This window comes from Carassius auratus, chromosome 29, assembly GCF_003368295.1.
Source record: "Carassius auratus strain Wakin chromosome 29, ASM336829v1, whole genome shotgun sequence".
Classification (NCBI taxonomy): Eukaryota; Metazoa; Chordata; class Actinopteri; order Cypriniformes; family Cyprinidae; genus Carassius; species Carassius auratus.
The window spans coordinates 20,115,414-20,134,641 of NC_039271.1; the positions used below are offsets into that span (position 1 = coordinate 20,115,414).

Consider the following 19,228-nt stretch of genomic DNA (forward strand, 5'->3'; position numbering starts at 1 on the left):
GTTAAAATAGGGCCCAGTGTGTCAATAATGCAAAATGATAGTTAAAGGCAGTTCATCATTTAATTCAGTGATGTCATCTCTGTTCAGTTAAATAGTGTGCATTTATTTGCAATCAAGTCAATGATATCGCTGTAGATGAAGTGACCCCAACTAAGCAAGCCAGAGGTGACAGCAGCAAGGAACCGAAACTCCATCGGTGACAGAATGGAGAAAAAAACCTTGAGAGAAACCAGGCTCAGTTGGGGGGTCAGTTCTCCTCTGACCAGACGAAACCAGTAGTTCAATTCCAGACTGCAGCAAAGTCAGATTGTGCAGAACAATCATCTGTTTCCTGTGGTCTTGTCCTGGTGGTCCTCTGAAACAAGGTCTTTACTGGGGATATGTATCTGGGGCTCTTGTTGTCCTGGTCTCCACTGTCTTTCAGGGATGTAGAGGTCCTTTCAACCATCAAGTCTTAGACAGTGTTCTAATTTATTAAAAGCTGAGTTTTTTGGTCCTGTAATTAACACCTCTGTTTTTTCAGAATTTAGCAGTAAGAAATTACTCGTCATCCAATTTTTTATATCGACTATGCATTCCATTAGTTTTTCAAATTGGTGTGTTTCAACGGGCCACGAAGAAATATAGAGCTGAGTATCATCAGCATAACAGTGAAAGCTAACACCATGTTTCCTGATGATATCTCCCAAGGGCAACATATAAAGCGTGAAGAGTAGCGGCCCTAGTACTGAGCCTTGAGGTACTCCATACTGCACTTTGAAGAGTAGCGGCCCTAGTACTGAGCCTTGAGGTACTCCATACTGCACTTGTGATCGATATAATACATCTTCATTCACTGCTACGAAGTGATGGCGGTCATATAAGTACGATTTAAACCATGCTAATGCACTTCCACTGATGCCAACAAAGTGTTCAAGTCTATGCAAAAGAATGTTGTGGTCAATTGTGTCAAACGCAGCACTAAGATCCAATAAAACTCAACGTTCTTTAGAGCATTTTCAGTACATTCGTAAGACAGACGCAAGTGCCGTTATCTACCGAAGGTTTATAAACAAAACGAACAGTTCAAAAACATAATACATAAAAGTGCGGAGAGTAATGTTATGCATTTGTCGCCTTCTCCTGTGCTGACGTTACCAAACAACAGGGTAAACAGCTGCTGGCTTGATGACACAAGCGAACCGCGGTTCAGACTCAAATATTATAATATGAATACAGTCCAGCGGGGGCAGGGGGAGAAACCGAACTCGGGTTCAGACCAGGCAAGTGAACCAAGTGTGAAAGCACCCTAAGAAGAATGTGCAGGACCAAGAGAATTGTTCTGAAGAATCGTGGACAGTTTAATTTTTAAGGACAAACAAGAGACTTTTTAAACTCAGAAATCAGTTGTGGGTCATCCAGGTCAACCAGGTAGTTACTTCTTCAACATTTTTGTGAATGTAATGTCTTTATTGAACATGCCATCAAATCAGTTCAGTAGTGCTCACAAACCTTTTCTTGCTTCTGTATATGTTGACACAAACAATACCAACATGAGCATGCCCTTTTTTTGTGGAAAGTACTTTCGTGGACAGTCATGGTTTTTGTTTTTTTCTGAATAACTGAAGCGATCCCCAGATACATCCCTCTTTTACAGCACATTCAAAACATCCCACAAAGACATTGCAGAAAAGCTAATGAACATTTATGACAATTAGCAATACCTCTACATAATCTAAATTAAAAGGTGTCTACCTCAACCATATAAAATTTTTAACTATAGCAAAGATGGTCAGGTGTTCTCTCTGCAGTAAAGATGCATAAAATAAAATAATAAAGCTCAAGGTAAAGCCTGTATAAAGAGATGTAGTAAATAATATGATAGAATAATGCAAATAAATAAGTGGTCAATAAGGTGGACATTCAAACTCACATTCAGCTGCGATTTCAAGAATATGCATTTTATATTGTCAGACTAAGAACATAAACAGGCTCTCACATTATATGACTTCACATACGGATAAGTGTGTTGATTTTATTGCATTGATCACAATTAAATTGTCTTTCCTCAGAGTGAATACACAGACTTTTGCTGAAATTAATCCTTTTTAAAAACCTCGTCACATGAAGGAAAACGAGAAATTCTTTTCACAATGATTTAGCAAATGCTGTTTCAGGCTTATGTGATATGTGAAACTCATGTCACACTGAACACACTTGTAAGGCTTCTCTCCAGTGTGAACTCGCATGTGAATCTTAAGGTTTCCTTTAATTCTGAAACTCTTTTCACATTGAAGACACTTGTAAGGTTTCTCTCCAGTGTGAACTCTCATGTGCAGTGTAAGGTTTCCTTTAACTGTGAAGCTCCTTCCACACTGAGGGCAGCTGAAAGGCTTCTCTCCAGTGTGAATTCTTAAGTGATACTCAAAGTTTGATCTGTGTGAGAAACTCTTTCCACAATGAGGACACAAGAAAGGCTTCTCCCCGATGTGAACTTTTACATGACTCTCAAGGTGATTCCTGTCTGTGAAACTCTCTTCACACTGATGACACTTGTAAGGCTGCTCTCCAAAGTGAACTTTCATGTGAATATTAAGGTCTCCTTTAATCGTGAAGCTCTTTCCACACAGTCTGCAGGTGAAAGGCGTCTCTCCAGAGTGAATTATCATGTGATCCTCCAGGTTTAATCCATTTGTGAAACTCATTCCACATTGATGACACATGTAAGGCTTCTCCCCGATGTGAATTTTTACATGATTCTCAAGTTGATTCCTCTCTGTGAAACTCCTTTCGCACTGATGACATATAAAACAGTCCTCTCCTGAGTGAATCCTCATGTGATGATTGAGGTATTCTCTACATCTGAAGCTCTTTCCACACTGATCACAAACAAACGGATCCTCTCCAGTGTGAATTCTCATGTGAGTCTTAAAAGTTTCTTTTTGCTTGAAGCTCTTCCCACACAGTTTGCATCCGTAAGGCTTTTCTCCAGTGTGATTGGTCATGTGGACATTTAGATCTCTTTTCTGCTTAAAACTCTTTCCACACTGAGAGCAGGTGAACGGTTTCTCTCCAGTGTGAATTCTCATGTGGACATTAAGACCTCTTTTGCCTTTAAAACTCTTTCCACACTGTGAGCATGTGAACGGTTTCTCTTCTGTGTGAATTTTCATGTGAGCCTTAAGATGTTTATTTAGAGAGAAGCTCTTTCCACACAGTTTGCAGGTGTAAGTCTTCTTTCCACTGTGATTTATCATGTGGGTATCAAGGTTTTTTTTCTGAATAAAACTTTTTCCACACTGAGGGCATGTAAACAGATTCCCTCCAATGTGGATTTTCAAGTGGCCTTTAAGGTCTTGTTTTTGAGTGAAACTCTGCCCACATGGTTTACAGGTGTAAGGTTTCTCTCCGGGGTGAATTCTCATGTGGACCGTAAGGGTTTTTTTCTGTGTAAAAGTCCTTCCACACTGAGAGCATTTGAATGGCTTCTCTCCGGTGTGAATTCTCATGTGAGTCTTCAGATTCCCTTTTAGTGAGAAACTCTTCCCACACAGTTTGCAGGCGTAAAGCTCCTCTGGAGTGTGAATCGTCATGTGGGTATTAAGATTTCTAGCTTCTGCTTTATGGTTCTGTGAGTAACTGAAAGATTCTTTTCCAGGCATGAGGTTTTTCTCTTCCATTTCATTCAGTTCTTGACTCTCCTCTTTCAGTGCCATCAGGTCTAGTGTGAAGAGAAACAAAAACAAGTCAACACTAGCTGAACGGCACAAAGCAACAGACATGAAACGTTTAGACCTGTAATCCCAGAACACTGTAAACTCTTAACTTTCTTAAGGACACATCTCAAATACTACCCTTCATGAAAACCCTCATAAGAGCTCTGCACACATTTTTTGTTTGGATCCTCAAGTTTAAGTTGATCTTTATTGTCATTCTGCTACATGTGTGGACATACAGTAAAACGAAATGTTGTGCCTCACAGGACCATAGTGCTACATAAATACAGACATACAACAATAAAGTAAAACCGTATACCGTATTACCTTAGACCCGCCCTGAGTGAGCTGTTAACAGTCCACTATTTATCCTTCCTTTACAGCATTTAAAAATCTTATTATTATGATTTTCAGATTTTATTTTATTGTTTGACTCATATTTACAGTGTAGACAGCAGTATGTATTGTATATTAAACTACTCTCACTTATATGAAGATCTAATATACACATGCACTTTCTTCCCAGCTGTTTACCTTCACAGACATAATCGACTTTGTTTTTGTAACTTTTGTCTCCTTAACATAAACTTATGTGTAAAAGAGAACTTTAGTGTTCATGACGTTTGACATCCACATTCTGTGAGCTCAGAAAACACTATCAGAATTTGACATTGATATGGCTTTACGTTCCAGGCAAGTCACACCAAACTTCCTGAGCACAAGAAATTGTAGGTAGATTATAAATTTTATTGCAACCTTATATTGTCCTAAAATCGTTTTTTTTTTTTTTTTCAGCGTGTACCACTTGCATAAACACTGCATCCATAGGCAATATTATCCGTAGGGGCTGCCACTGTTGTTTCGCGTGCTGTGTGGCGTCAGCTCCCGGAGTACTTCGATCTAGTACTAATTTTAGGTACACTTGGGTACATTAAAACAGAACCCATCTCTAATTTTCAAATGCATACAATTATTTTAAATAAATACAATTTTGATGCAAGATGAAAAATTCTTTGTTCTTGTCCACAACACTATGATAGTCGTCTTGCTTACGAAATCTAAAATCCTTTCATACCTCTGAATTTTATGTGAAGGTGGCATCAACGTCGACAAACCACCTGAAACCGCCATTTTAAGCAGTGAATGAGTGAATGACAGGTAATTAGATTAAGGTTTAAGGTTAGGAAAATACGGGTTATGGGTCGCCTGAAACACGGCATTAATTTGATCCTGGTGCTTTGTGTTCTGGAAAATGTCAGATTTTGAATTTCTGCATTCCGGTAACTCATCCAAGTATGCGGTCTCATTATTGTTGTGAATGAGGGCCAGAACCACAGTATCATCAGCAAATTTGATAATGGATGTGGAGCTGTGCGAAGACACGCAGTCATGTGTGTAAAGAGAGAAGAGCAGGGGACCCAGGACACAGCCCTGTGGGACTCCTATGTTCAGGGTGATGGAGCTGGAGGTGTACTGGCCTAGTTTCACCACTTGAGGTCTGTCGGTGAGGAAATCAAGGATCCAGTCACAGAGTGAAGAATTCAGTCCGAGGTCTATGAGTTTGGAAGCTAGCTTTATGGGGACTATAGTATTAAAAGCTGAGCTATAGTCAATAAATAACAGCCTTACATAGTTCCTGTTATTGCTGTCAATGTGTGTGAGAGAAGAGTGCAGGATGTGAGAGATGGCATCATCAGTGGATCGGTTTGGGTGATAACAAACTGAAGAGGGTCCAATTATCTGGGATGGAGGAGAAAATTACTTTTTTAACCAGTCCCTCGAAGACCTTCATGACTATTGACGTGAGGGCAACTGGATGATAGTCATTCAGACAAGAGGCTTTATTGTTCTTAGGCACAGGGATGATGACAGATTTTTTGAATGAGGTGGGAACCACCAATGTAACAAGAGACTCATTAAAAATGGATGTAAACAAACCAGCGAGCTGATCAGCACAGGACCGCAGAACACGGCCAGAAATCCCATCAGGACCTGGGGCCGGTTGCATAAATCTATTTAAGACTAGTCTTGCAAGTTAGTCGTCTAATTTTTTTCTTTAAGACTGGTATTTACTTTTTAAGTCAGTTGCATAATATTTCAGACTGGTCTAATTTAAGACAAAAAAGTAAGACTGGTTCCCACTTGACTAACTTTCCTTTACAATCTATGTTGCCATGGAAACGAATAAACTGTCAAGTGCTCTAGATTCACAAATGTGGCCCGACTTTGTCTTGCGGTATGGCACATTTTAATATTTGCTTTTATGAAAGGGCAATAAGAAGAGAAAGAGTTTTCAAAGATCGTTCAAACCCATTAGAAGCCCTTTCTGAAAAGGAACTGCTGGAGAAGCTAAGGTTTCCTAGACATGCAATACAAGAACTAGCAATTGACTTGGAGGAGCATTTGAGGCCTGAAACTTCAAGAAATTTCAGCATCTCTCCACTTCTACAAGTATGTCTAGCTCTACGCTTCTTTGCCACAGGATGTTTTATAAACACAGCTGCAGACTTAATTGGGGTACACAAGTCTACAGCATCAAGAATTATTCATCGGGTTGCCTGTGCACTGTCAGGAAGACTTCCACTTTTTATTTTATTTTTTCAACATTGCAGGATTTCCAAATGTAGTTGGAGCCATTGATGGAACACACATTAGGATTCAAGCACCTTCAACTCATGAGCCATTGTTCGTTAATAGGAAAGGCTATCACAGTATTAATGTGCAGGCTATTTGTGATGCCAAACTAAGAGTGCTCAATTGTGTTGCTCGTTGGCCAGGATCCACCCATGACTCTAGAATTTTAGTGAATTCCCAAATTCATGATGCATTTGAGAGAGGAGAATTGCATGGTGTGCTCTTGGGTGACTCTGGTTATCCACTAAAACCCTGGCTACTCACACCTTTCTTAAATCCAGTCAGTGTGCCTCAAGCTCGGTACAACACAGCCCATACCAAAACAAGAAATGTTATTGAAAGGTGTTTTGGAGTCTTGAAACGAAGATTTCATTGTCTGCATGCAGAGCTCAAAATGAAACCAGAAAAAGTCTGCAACATTATCTGTGCATGCGTTGTTTTGCACAGCATGGCAAGGTAATAAATATGCTTTTAACTGTAATTAAAATTCCTAGCTACATATTCCCCAATGATTTTAAATTAAATGAGTAAAATATAATTTTCCATTTAATAGAGATCTTGCACTCCCAGACTGGAGCATGACCAAATTTGTGAAGAAACCACTTTGGAGATTACTGAGGCAGGAGGGGAAGATGGATCTGGGCGTTACATTCGACAGATGGTTGTAGAAAACATTTTCTCAGTTTGATTGAGAACAATGAAAGAATTTATACTTTTAAATTAAGTGGACATATTATAATTTATTAATTGAGACTATACTTACAAACTATTTGATGCATAGTATCAGTACAATCAGCTGAAATATGATATAATCTTCAAATCACTACACATTAACTTACACTAAAATTCTTCAAATCTCTTAAATATCTCTAAAGATTCTGTATGTAAACATTACATATGTAAATTCAAAATTAAATACCAGTACTTATTAAATAGACAATTGTTTGATTAGTTATTGGACAATGTTCGATGAGATCTATAGTTCATGTCCAAGTTTTTGTAGCTCCAACTTTAGCTTAGTTTCTCTAATTCTAGTTTTTGTATTTCTAATTTTAGTTTAGTCTCTTCCAGTGTTAATATTTGATATTGTTTTTCAAGTATATTGTTCATGGTTATCTTGCTTGGAGCATCTTTCTGTCTCTCGGTGTGTGAGCCACTTCCCACAGGTGCCATTTGGGTGCTGTCCAAATCGTCATCTTTAAAAATAAATTTAAAAAAGAACAAGAACAACATTAGCAAAATTTGAAAAGTAACAGGCACTGTATTTTTTGTTGTACTTTTTTTCTGATAAAATGCACTACATGCTACTTCACCCTTTTGTAGTTCATTCATTTTAGACAAAAACACACAAAACAATTACTTAGCTATGTAAACTGGGACACTGCATAGACTTCTGTTTTTTTTGTGCGTCACAGGCTATGTGAACACACAGAAAATGTGTGAAACATTGAACAGGTTAAATGGTCTTTATTGACAAAAGTAGTCTGATTATATATAATCTGAAAACACTGTCCTGCAGCAACTAGCCTAGTGATTGCACAGCACGTGATTTCCCCTAACCTGTGTCCACTTATTGTATTTTATAATATTTGTATTTTATCGTAACCGTTTTAAGCAATAAAGTAGCCTACTCGATGCTTTGCTGCATCTTGAATAAGTCCGCTTCGCGTCGTGCCTTCAGCCGTGACTAAATAAATAGGCTACAGCACAGCCGCTTGTGCGTTATTGCTTACTTAAACACTTAATCTGTTTTAAACTAAAAACATTGTTGTGAGGAATAGTAAAGGGGTTAAAGATTGAAAGCATAGCTTACCTTCACTTTGTGTTGTTTGGTCATCCTGGCTTGTAACAGGAGCTTCGTCATTTTGAGAGACCAATGTCAGTGTCACCTCGCAGTCAACTATAAGATAATAAGTGTTACTCAATCTAAAACAGAGCAGTAACCTACAGTGTTTAAAATGAAGCAAAAACAATAACCATCGAAACATTATTACTCACGAGACTGTCCAAGCGGGGTTGATGTGACAGCGGTATGAGACTGTGTATCTTTCACCGCTGTGGGTAACGTCCGCCCGGATACTCCGCTCTCCTTCCCCCCCGGGATTCCCCAAAACATCGGAGATTCGTCTCCGTATATTTCGATGATCATTTCCGTTGTCCTTTTCAATTCAGGAGATGGTCCTCCCCCCGTTGCTGGGTTTTTTCGCTTAAAAATTTCCTTTTTTGCCTCTTGAACCATATTTTTAAACCGTTTTTGAACATCTTTGACGGATCGGTTGACAGATGGGTTGACACTGTTAACTCTTTCCGTAATTGTTGTCCAAGCTTTGTGTTTTTTGCTATTGCCGTTGTAATCGTTAAATTTGTTCATTAGAGTCGATTTAGCAGCATTGTATTCCTCTAATATACAAATATTTTCCGCAAAGGAAAACTGTGACGAGCGCGAACTGTCGGCCATTTTGTTTAAGTTGTTTAGCGTCTTATTTTTCCCACAAATCACTGCGATTTAGACTGTCTTAATAAAGATAGGTGTGAGCTTATTTTATGCAATGGTCTTTCTTCAGTGACTTTAGTTAGTCAGACTATTTCTTAGACACAGTCTTAAGATAATGACTATGTTTATGCAACCGGCCCCTGCTGTTTTCCTAACATTCACTCGCTTAAGCGCCCTCCGAACCTCATCCTCTGACAAAGTGATTACATGATGATCGCTGCTCTGACTGCTGCTTCGTGACGTGCTGATCGGCAGACTCGCACTGCTTAGATTGCTTTCAAAGCAGCCGTAGAAAGTGTTTAGCTCGTCAGCCAGTGACGGATCTGCTCTCACCTCTGCAGAGGATTTATTTCCAAAGTCACACATGGTCCTTAGTCCTTGCCACATGTGTCGGGAGTCATTTAGCTGGAAATGTGACTCTACTCATTCCCTGTATCTGTGTTTAATGGCTCTTGCTGCGCATCGGAGAGCCTAGCACGATGCTTTGTACTAACCCTTATATTTGATAGATCCACAATAATCGCATTATTAGATAATTACTATTAGTGCTTTAAAAGTGATAACTCTTGCTCACAAACATTTCAGTTGCTCTATGCCATCTAGGTCTCTTCCGTAAAATTCTAATTGCATCATAAGCTACTTGCAGATTCTGTAAACTAGATGTTCTATTGTTGAACCACAAATATGCAGAATAAGTGTTGTACAACCATATACTTTGTTGTATTTTCCTGTCAAAATAATGGAGCTCCTATGATTTTTTTCAGCTTTTCATACCTGTCGGGTCTCCCTGTAGTAGACTGAGCTAATGCGCAAACGGCAATCTTATTGGCTGGCATGCACCTATTATCTTCCCTGTTTTGATCTCAGCAGATCAGCTCGAGTGAACGTACAAAACCTGATTAATATTTATGAATCCAGTAGCATGCTTATCCCTATGGTGCGTTCACACCAGACACGAATGAAGTGTTAATCGTGAGTGATTTACATGTTAAGTCAATGCAAAGACGCGAATAGACAACCTGCAGCGTAATTCAGGCGAATGAGGTGGTGCGAATGTCCCAATTCATGCTAATGATGCGGAATAATCCAAATAAATGTTGGTTGAAATCACAATATTGAAATAATCACAATGTTGCATGAACTCAGCTGGCAAAAGCCCCTCAAATGATGAGAATCCGTGTCAGTTGTGAAGTGTGTTTCATGCGCGAATTAATGGAAAAAACTCAATGTTGAAGCGTCCGCATATTTATTAGAGCAAGTCGCGTCTGGTGTGAACATCCCATTTGTGTTTTATAATGTGCTTATTATAGAAATAGTATTGTTATCATAATATTTTAAGTTTTATAATTGTTAGTTTTTAACAGTTTTTTTTTTACAGAAAAACTGAAATGACCAACAAAGCACCAGCACCAGTCCAGTTAAAATGCTCAGTTAAAATATCTATGCATTCATACATGGTAACCAAATCAAAATTTAATTTCTAATTACTAAAGTTCTATCATTAAATAATACTTGATTATCATATTATAATGCGTGTCTGACTGATGTTAAGATATTTTAAAAGCAGTGTCATTTTAAAAACATATACAGTACACTAGGGGTGCTCTCGGCCGATCGTTATGCGCATCTCGTCAGTAAAGCCGGTTCTCTAATCAGCGGTAAATTCCATCAGATGCGTGATTTCACATAGAGAAGCTGTTACTACACGGACCCGTTGTTAACTGAGAAATCCACGTTCATTTTCAGCATTTACTTGCACATCTTCTCCGTTAACAACGGCTCTGTGTAGTAACAGCTGAACATGTGAAATCACGCACCTGATGGAATTTACCACTGATTAGAGAACCGGCTTTACTGATGAGGTGCGCATTAACGATTGTGACCGGAGCACCCCTACAGTACACACACACACACACACACACACACACACACACGCGGAAAATGTTGCGTCAAACAGAAACAAAACCAGACAAAGATATTAGCATTTTTAAATGCTCACAGGGAACTGAAGATGGCAACACTCGCTGTACTCCGACTAGCAGCAGGAGTAACTCTCCTTCTCCAAGTCCAAGTGCTGCGCATCCTGCCCCTGACACTCATCAAAAGTCCAGTCATCACCGGATGACAGGTTTTGACCCAGCTTGGCTGTCAGAGGGGAAATACTCCCCTTGGCTGTACAAGACTGATCTTGGTAAGTAAGTAAATACATTCTGGGTTCTCATCTAACACATATTAAAAAGATTTAAATAAATTTTTTTAACCCTTTCGCACGTGAGTTTAAAATATTCTAGCTGAGCTCCCAGCATGAGTTTTTTTGGACAACCATTATTTTAGAGTGTACCACCTTATGGTTTCCATCGCGATGCGTGACAACAGAGCCACAATAGATCTGTATGACACATGGATCGCTTTTGTTTCTTTCTTCCTGTTTTATTCAAAATATTTGCAAACATACTTACTATATTATGTAATATCTGATATTCCAATTCTGAAATTTGTGCAAGTAAATATATTTGGTAACTTAAGCAGTTTTATATAGACCGTGTTAGTTGATCTATACTGGGTGATGGGCGCCGCCATGTTAGTTCACGCTGAATTTGAGCTGGGGCCAGAGGGTGGTACGGTGCCAACCAATCCTTGTGAAGCACCACCCATATACCCCGTCCGGGCATTTGGACCTGGAAGACCACCTCTGAAATTTGACTAAGAATCTCCCTAGGTCCCTGCCAATGATGAGTCAGTTTGGGTGACAACCCCCGCTTTCTCTGGGGACACCCACACCCTGTCCCCTTGCCTAAGGGTAGGCCTGTGGGGCCGGGCATCATACGCACACTTCTGACGGGCTCCAGCATCCTCTAGAGCCTCCCTGGCCAGTTGATGGACTGTGCCCAGATGCTCCTTCAATTGCCAGAAGTACCCTGCTAGCCTGCTAGCACCCTGCTAGCCGTTAGATTAGTAACAGTATAACAGTCTAGTTTAGCTCTGTCAGCCCACGTTATAGAACAACTGCTAGTTGTTACAATATCAATAAAAACATTAAGTCAGATTATATTTGTAAGAATCATTATTGCCGTTTCCATAAACATCAGCGTCAGTTTGTATTTTACAATACAATTATTTTACAAACTGTAAATGTATGGTTTTGCTAGTCCTTATGTGTATTTAAATGTCTTAAACCTAAAATAAGCATTATATGGTTGAAAACACTGAATATTGATAATAATATGACCGGCGCGTCCGATCTGTCTCTGCGCCAGTCAAAGCGCGAAAGAGGATTTAAATTCAGCAGTTGATGACGTGATGCCCTGAAAGTTCTAATCACACCAGTGTGATCATACGCGTTAAGAGATATCATATGTTCAATTTTTTTTTACTTTTACAAAGCATTACCCTCCCAGACAACCAATTTATGTGACATATATATTAGATAGATAGATAGATAGATAGCACATAAAGAATGAAAATTAAATTATTTAAGATTTCTTTTTGTTTTTTTTTCTTTTTTGGTTCTTTTTTGGTTTAGGAATGTTCTGTCGAATATGCAGAAACAAGCGGCTGTGAGAGGAAATCAGACCCGGCCATTCATAGTCTCCCTGCCAGTCTTACAGAAAGGATAATCTTGACAAACATATGTCATCTGAGCATCACAGAACAGCCAAGTTTGATAGCAGGTCATTTTATTTTATTATGATTCGATCAATAAAATGTTTGATTCTTTATTACAAATGATTCACTTGATTTCAGGCAACACTGTCCTTGCATCATTTGAGCCCACAGTTGTTCTGCAACATGAAGCTGTGGTGCGGGCGTTCAAGTGCTTGTACTGGGTAAATAAAGCATGAAATATCCCACCACACCAACTATCCAGCCTTCCTGCAATTAGCTGATCTTTTGGGCAGCACCTATTTTGACAAGCTCAATGTAAGCTTCTTTTGTAAATTGTTAGCTTATTTCTTATTTGTCTTATATGATCCCTATATTGACAAGTAATAGAAAGTTTATTGCATAAAATTAAAGAATTCATACTGCATTTACTTGTCAAGCATCTTTTCCATTTCTTAGATTGGCAAAAGCACCAACTATAGATCACATAGAATAATTGATGAAATGCTTGAAATTCTGGCAACTGTGATTGAAAACCCAATATTGAGGGATATTTCTCAGTCACGAGCCACAGGCTTGGAGATGGATGAGACCACAGATGTATCTGTGTGCAGACAGCTAGACATTCACGCGAGGTAGTTGTACTCACAGTGTAAGCTTTTAACATCTGCAAGCTGATGTGCTCCCTCACCTGGCACGCCTCTCTAAGCTCTTTCAGAAGGAGCACGTCATGTTCTTGGCAATCAAAGAGCAGGTAACTCAACTGCTATGTTTTATCTTGTTTATTTATTTTTGTTTATATAGGTTCCCACAATTAATATTTTCACATGAGTGAGTCAATATGCTTATTTTTTCCAGGTACCTGTCATCCTGGCCTTAATAAAGGGCAAAAACATTCTGGTGGTCATTAACCTGGCTCACACCTGAGTAAGTTGACCCAAAATTTGGAAGACCCTTCAGGACTGTGTGCATTCTGCATCTCTGCTGAACAGGAAAGTGGGAGAAGAGGGGGTAATGCAGGAGTCAGACAGGACAACTGGCAAAGGTTTCAATCACAGGTATGATTATGTGGCTTTTGTCTGACTTTATTGATCTTAATTAAATATAGCTGTTGCACGGTTTTATTTACACTAATAATTTACTGAGATTTTTCATGTGTTTGATTAGGTGATGGATCCATATTTGGATGGTCTCATTGCCCATCTCGAGAGACGTTTCTGTGAGGTTGGAATAGTCTGTCCACAAGCAGCTACACTCCCTGATGACACTGTACACACAAAACGCAGGATACCGCTAGAGAGGTTATGTTCCTGTGTCGATTTTGGAACAGTCCTCGAAGAATGGGCTTCTTTCAAGGAGCAAGTGGTCTTAGCTCCACTTAAGGTAACTTACAAATATGACATTTTTAGATGGCATTATCATGAACACTACACTGTGTAACTGATATCATTTTTAACCTTATCAGAACAAGACACAGCTGGCAATACTGTCTGAACTATCCTCAAAATATGAGGAGTTTGGGGTCCTGTACCCAACCATCAGCCGGCTGGCTTCTATTGCTCTGACGGTCCTAGTCAGTAGTGTAAACTGTGAAAGGGACTTCTCAACCATGAAGAGGGTAATACACACTTTTCACAATAGGATTTGCTGCTTTTAGCTACATGTTAAGCGATCACATTTAACAGTTAATGCATTTGCAGGTCAAGACAAACATCCGCAATAGGCTGCGAGGAGACAATCTTGCAGCATGCATGCGGATCTCAATAAATGGGCCAGACGTTTCTGACGGGGGCTGTCACTTTTGTGAAAAAAGCATTTTCGATTTTTAAGACATAAGTGTTCATTGAATCGATTGTAAAATTGATTTTCCATGTCTAAAAAAAGACGTTTCCTTTTTCAACGTCAAATAACGGTCGAACGTAAAGAGAGCGCTGGAAACACACACGTCAGCAGTATTTCTTATTTATTGGCATGAAGTGCAGAATAACAAACAGCAACAGGAGTGCAACATTCTCGAAAAAATATATATGCAGAGGGGACGGCTGCCATAACACAAGAAAAACATCACTGCAGGCTTCAACCCGGCTGCATTTATGATTTAGGCATTTCAAATATGTCCAACATTATTTTAAATAATGATTCAATCCATTTCAAACAACTGTTCAAAAAATGAAACTTTAAATGGACTTGAGAACAGGCCATATGTGTTTTTTTTATTGAACGTAACCGACACTTAGTCTAGACGGCACTAGGCAGGCATAATGAAATGCACAAAAAGGCTAGGGCCATTACAAATTTATTGGACAGGAAAACAAGTCGATCAACACTTTCGGGGTCCAGAGCAGAGTGTTTTTTATTCACTATATGTCCAGCTGTTGAGAGGACGCGCTCCGAATGCACTGATGTCCCAGGGACACTCGGGTACAGCTGCGCAAGGTGGGGGTATTACTGACAATTTTTGAATGAGGCGAATTCACGTCTACCGCGCCGCGAGACCTCCAGACGCACGTAAACACGTCTTTACATTGACTTATCACTGAAATTATTCGCGCCAGATGGTGTGAACGCAGCATAAGAGGACGCTTTCGACGTCACTGGGTCTTATAGGTGTAAAATTGCTGGTATTTTCTGTCTAGCTTTCGCAGCACATACTACCCTTCTGAAATTCTTTATTTTCATCTTCTGCTTGGTTGTGAGTTTAGTTACATCTATATTTTTTTATTGTTTAATTATTTTAAAATTAATAGTGTACATATTAATAGAAAGATACACTGTAGTGACAAAAGCTGCACACTTTGTGGATAAATTACATGTTTAGTTTATTCACTGCTGCCATTAAAAGAAACAAATGAACACCATGACTCATTTATGTGTTCGTGTCTGTGTCAATTTTCCCCAACCAACCAAAACTCGTATAGAAGTCTGGCAACATACTGTATAATGAAGTGATAGCAGAGGTCTGAAATGGTTTGCAATCGAATGTAAAGTTTCTTGGGGGAACATTTGCAAGAGAACGAAAAGCATTGAACTTATAATTTCCCTCCCACCTAGTATTTCTTCCTGCATAAAATGGAGTTAAAGAGATGAATGACCAAAGAACCCAACCTGTTTGTGTCTCAGTCTCTTCATGTTTGACTCTGAATATTTCTCCAGTCTTCACGTCTTCTCTCTCCTCTTTAACTGACACCATCTCTGTTTGTGTCTCAGTATCTTCATGTTTGACTCTGAATGTGTCTTCAATCTTTACGTCTTCTCTCTCCTCTTTAATAAACTCCATCTTTGTAATAGTGTCTGTCTCAGTCTCTTCATGTTTGACTCTGAATATTTCTCCAGTCTTCACTTCTTCTCTCTCCTCTTTAACTGACACCATCTCTGTTTGTTCCTCAGTCTCTTCATGTTTGACTCTGGATGTGTCTTCAATCTTCACGTCTTCTCTCTCCTCTTTAATAAACTCCATCTTGATAATGATGTGTCTCAGTCACTTCAGCGGGAGTTTCTCTGTGTTTAAGATCAGAATAATTAGCAGTCAGGAAGATAAACCCAATCTAAATCTCTGGGTGTGTCTCAATCAGCTCTAGTTCAGTAGTCAGCACACTAGTAAGGGAGTCAGTCAGAGTGAGAGTTAAGGACCTGATTAGACAAAAACACTAAATGACCTGATTAGACAAAAGTGCTCAAAACTAGAACTACAGATCAATAAAAGAACACATTTTCATGCAGTCATCGTGAGTGTATTTGAGGTTCATTTCACATGTTAGTGTTGTTGTTCTTGTATTTAGATGCTCTAGAGTGAATCGTCTGATTTAAGTTGGTTGAGAAAAGCTCTGTTTCTCTATGAGCCAGTGAGCAAACAGTGCGTTTATGATGGATAAGTGTTGGGCAGTCACAGGTTACTATAATTTGATTACTTTTTTAGTAACGGATTAATCTAACACATTATAATTTTAACAATAGTACTTAGAGTGTAGTTACAAACCAAGGTCTCTATAGGTTAGTGCGTCATTACGTTGCAGACAGAATGCAGTGTTTTATGATCTCGCGATTGTAAAAGGATGTAGCACACACACTAGTGGCTGTGTCCAAATTCAGGGTCTACATCCTTCGGAGGACGCATTTGAAGCATGTTACGTCACAGCGCCGCGACGAAGGCTGTCCAAATTCGTAGGATCCTTCAAATGCGGCCCACAAATGCGTCCTCCTTTTCCCCGAATTCGAAGGATGGGTGTGATGGATCCTTTCGCGTCCTACCTATCCCATAATTCTTTTCGGCAGGACGAAGCGAGCGGTAGCGGAGTGGGGGAGGAGTATTATTTTTGATGTTTTTTAAAAACTGGCTTTTCAAAAAGATATATTTTCAGTGGTTTTCTAGTTAGGCATTTTGTTTTAGCGTTAAGCATTTTTTTTACATGTGTACGTGTATATGTAAAAAAAAAAACGTTTACTTTTGTAAACTAGCTTCTTCCTTACTGCCTGTGTGAATATCCCCTTACACACAGCTTATTTGTTAGTGATTGAAGCTGTTTTAACGCTTCTAAGGACGAAAGAGCAGACAGAAGTGTTTATAAAGCTCCGGGGAGAGAACGATGAGCTCTTCACCCGCTTCTTGCTTGGCGCTGTCACGGTTGCTAGGCGACAGGATATGAGCAACGGGTAAGGGAGGGAACTGAAAGAAGGGTAGGCTGTCCAAATTCACAAACACCGACTTCCGGTTTTTGCGGTCGTCGGAGGACCCATCCTCCTTCAACCGGGTAGGAAGGATCCTAAGGAGGATGCAGACCCTGAATTTGGACACAGCTACTGTCAAGTCAAGCCCGTTCAGTGGATTAGACCCGAAGCAACGAGTGCGGCGCGGGATGATGATGCTGAGAGCAGGAGAACTCGTGTGAAAATGAGTCACAGGACTGACGCATGATAGAAATATCTGTGCAGAAAATATCTACAACAAATAAATGGTTGTTCATCTATTGCTCAAAAGCAACATGAACTAATATAAAATATAAACGATTAGCATGTCAAGTGTATGCAGAGTTTCTATTTAGGCTATAACACATGTTTGCAGCGTTGAGCAATGCAGTGCTGACATTTGCATGCTCACAAATCCTCTCATTATAACACACGAATTGTAGACATTATAAAACATTAAGTATGCATATATTTAGTGTGTTATAACAGAGATTTGTGAGATCTGAATATCGGATCGGGGCATCCCTTGTTCTGAACCAGTACGACATTCAAAGTTATACGTTCTTTTAAAATCAATAAAGTCTTCTATTTCAACTTCAAAAGGTGTGTCTTGTTTCTGATTTCTGAAAATAACATTTCAGTTCAGGTTTTACACTCATATGTAAATCAGGACACATGCTATTGAATTAAATAAATAATCCATTCCTTTCCATTTCTTTTCTTTCTTTCTTTTGATAGTCGTCCCTTATTTCTCCTTAACTGTCCACTATTAATTGTGATTCGTGTTGTTCCATACTTATATGCTTTAAAAAACGAATGTACTATATGTCAATAAACTAATATACGATATATATGGGCAGTTTTTTTCTTTTTTGGATTAGCATTTCATATATAATATGCAGTGGTGGTCAAATTATTATAACACAACTAAACATGTTTGTCTAATCTGTTACAAGACACACCCACTGAAGTTGTGTAATAAAACTGTGTGTGTTATAAATTAATTTATTAAAATGCAGATTCTCAAACTCAAGTCAAAGCAACACTCTTCACCAGTGTCTAGTATTTGTTGAATTTCAATAGTGTGCTTTCTGTTATAGTTCTGTGACTGAAACAAATATAAAACATCTTCTGAAAACAAATCACAAGACACACACCGTAAGGTTGATACGGGAGAGTGTATTATTTATTTATTTATTTACTGCATAACAACTGGATTATGGAATACTAATGCTTTTAATATTGCTTTTATTTTATTAATATATTTATTAATAGTAATAATATAATAACCACTGCCAAATGTTGTGTTACAATATTTCTTATTTAAATTGAAGTGAGCATTATAAGTGTTTGCTTTTATATCTTTCAAAGACCTTGGATGCAAGAATTGTTCTTGTTTGGTTAATTATAAAAACATTCTGGTGGGGAAATGATCGTTTTATCATGACCGTGTACTTTGTGGACGGTCCCTAGCTGGCCTAAGCGAGTCTTTATATGTCACAACAAATCGAGGAGAATTAAAACAAATGAAATGCGATGAGTTTTCAGTTCTACGTTATATTGTGTTCCAGAGAAGCCTTTTTTTATACAATTATACTTGTCCACTAAGAATTTATTGCATATTTTCGCGGCTGAATATCGGTCTAATATCCAACGTCAAATCGGTACGCATCTCTTCTGTGACTTTGTGTAGATGCACTTTACTCACACAAATCTGTTCATTAACAGTTTTAGACACATTGTAACTTAACATTAAAACATAATTAATTTCTAAGTTCTCTACCAAACTATATGAATGGTTTGTACTGACTTAAACGCTTTAAAAGATGAAAAACACAAACCTTTTTGTCCAGCAGCAGAATCGCGCAGCGCAGCCTTATGACGTCACACGGCCTCGCCAAAATAAGAGTCCTGTTCACACGAAAAACGTTCAGGCTGTTTCTCAGCTCCCAGAACGCAATGGACTTGCGTTCTTTTTCCAGAATACCTCGGGAGATCAAGAAGATCTCGACAACACAGAATAAAGCGCTTGTCGTGAGACATGAGGTCTTCCTGTGGCTCACCTGACCTCCCCAGATTCAGCATCGCAACATTCACAAAGTGACAAACATACCGTTAT

The 19,228-nt window shown here is 38.9% G+C and overlaps 2 protein-coding genes across 2 annotated transcripts; both read right to left on the reverse strand.

Moving 5' to 3' along the window:
* Positions 1-1,984: 1,984 nt before the first annotated feature.
* On the reverse strand, positions 1,985-19,012 carry LOC113048326 (gastrula zinc finger protein XlCGF57.1-like). The gene is made up of 3 exons (XM_026210098.1): positions 18,951-19,012; positions 15,532-15,924; positions 1,985-3,700 (listed from the first exon to the last, which is right to left on the reverse strand). The coding sequence occupies exons 2-3, from the start codon at positions 15,881-15,883 to the stop codon at positions 2,100-2,102; spliced, it is 1,953 nt and encodes a 650-aa protein (XP_026065883.1). The 5' UTR covers positions 15,884-15,924; positions 18,951-19,012; the 3' UTR covers positions 1,985-2,099.
* LOC113048335 (uncharacterized) lies at positions 7,061-9,684 on the reverse strand. Its single transcript, XM_026210114.1, has 3 exons — positions 8,328-9,684; positions 8,143-8,229; positions 7,061-7,525 (listed from the first exon to the last, which is right to left on the reverse strand). Exons 1-3 carry the CDS (start codon positions 8,785-8,787, stop codon positions 7,341-7,343), a joined length of 732 nt encoding a protein of 243 aa, XP_026065899.1. The 5' UTR covers positions 8,788-9,684; the 3' UTR covers positions 7,061-7,340.
* Positions 19,013-19,228: the final 216 nt, after the last annotated feature.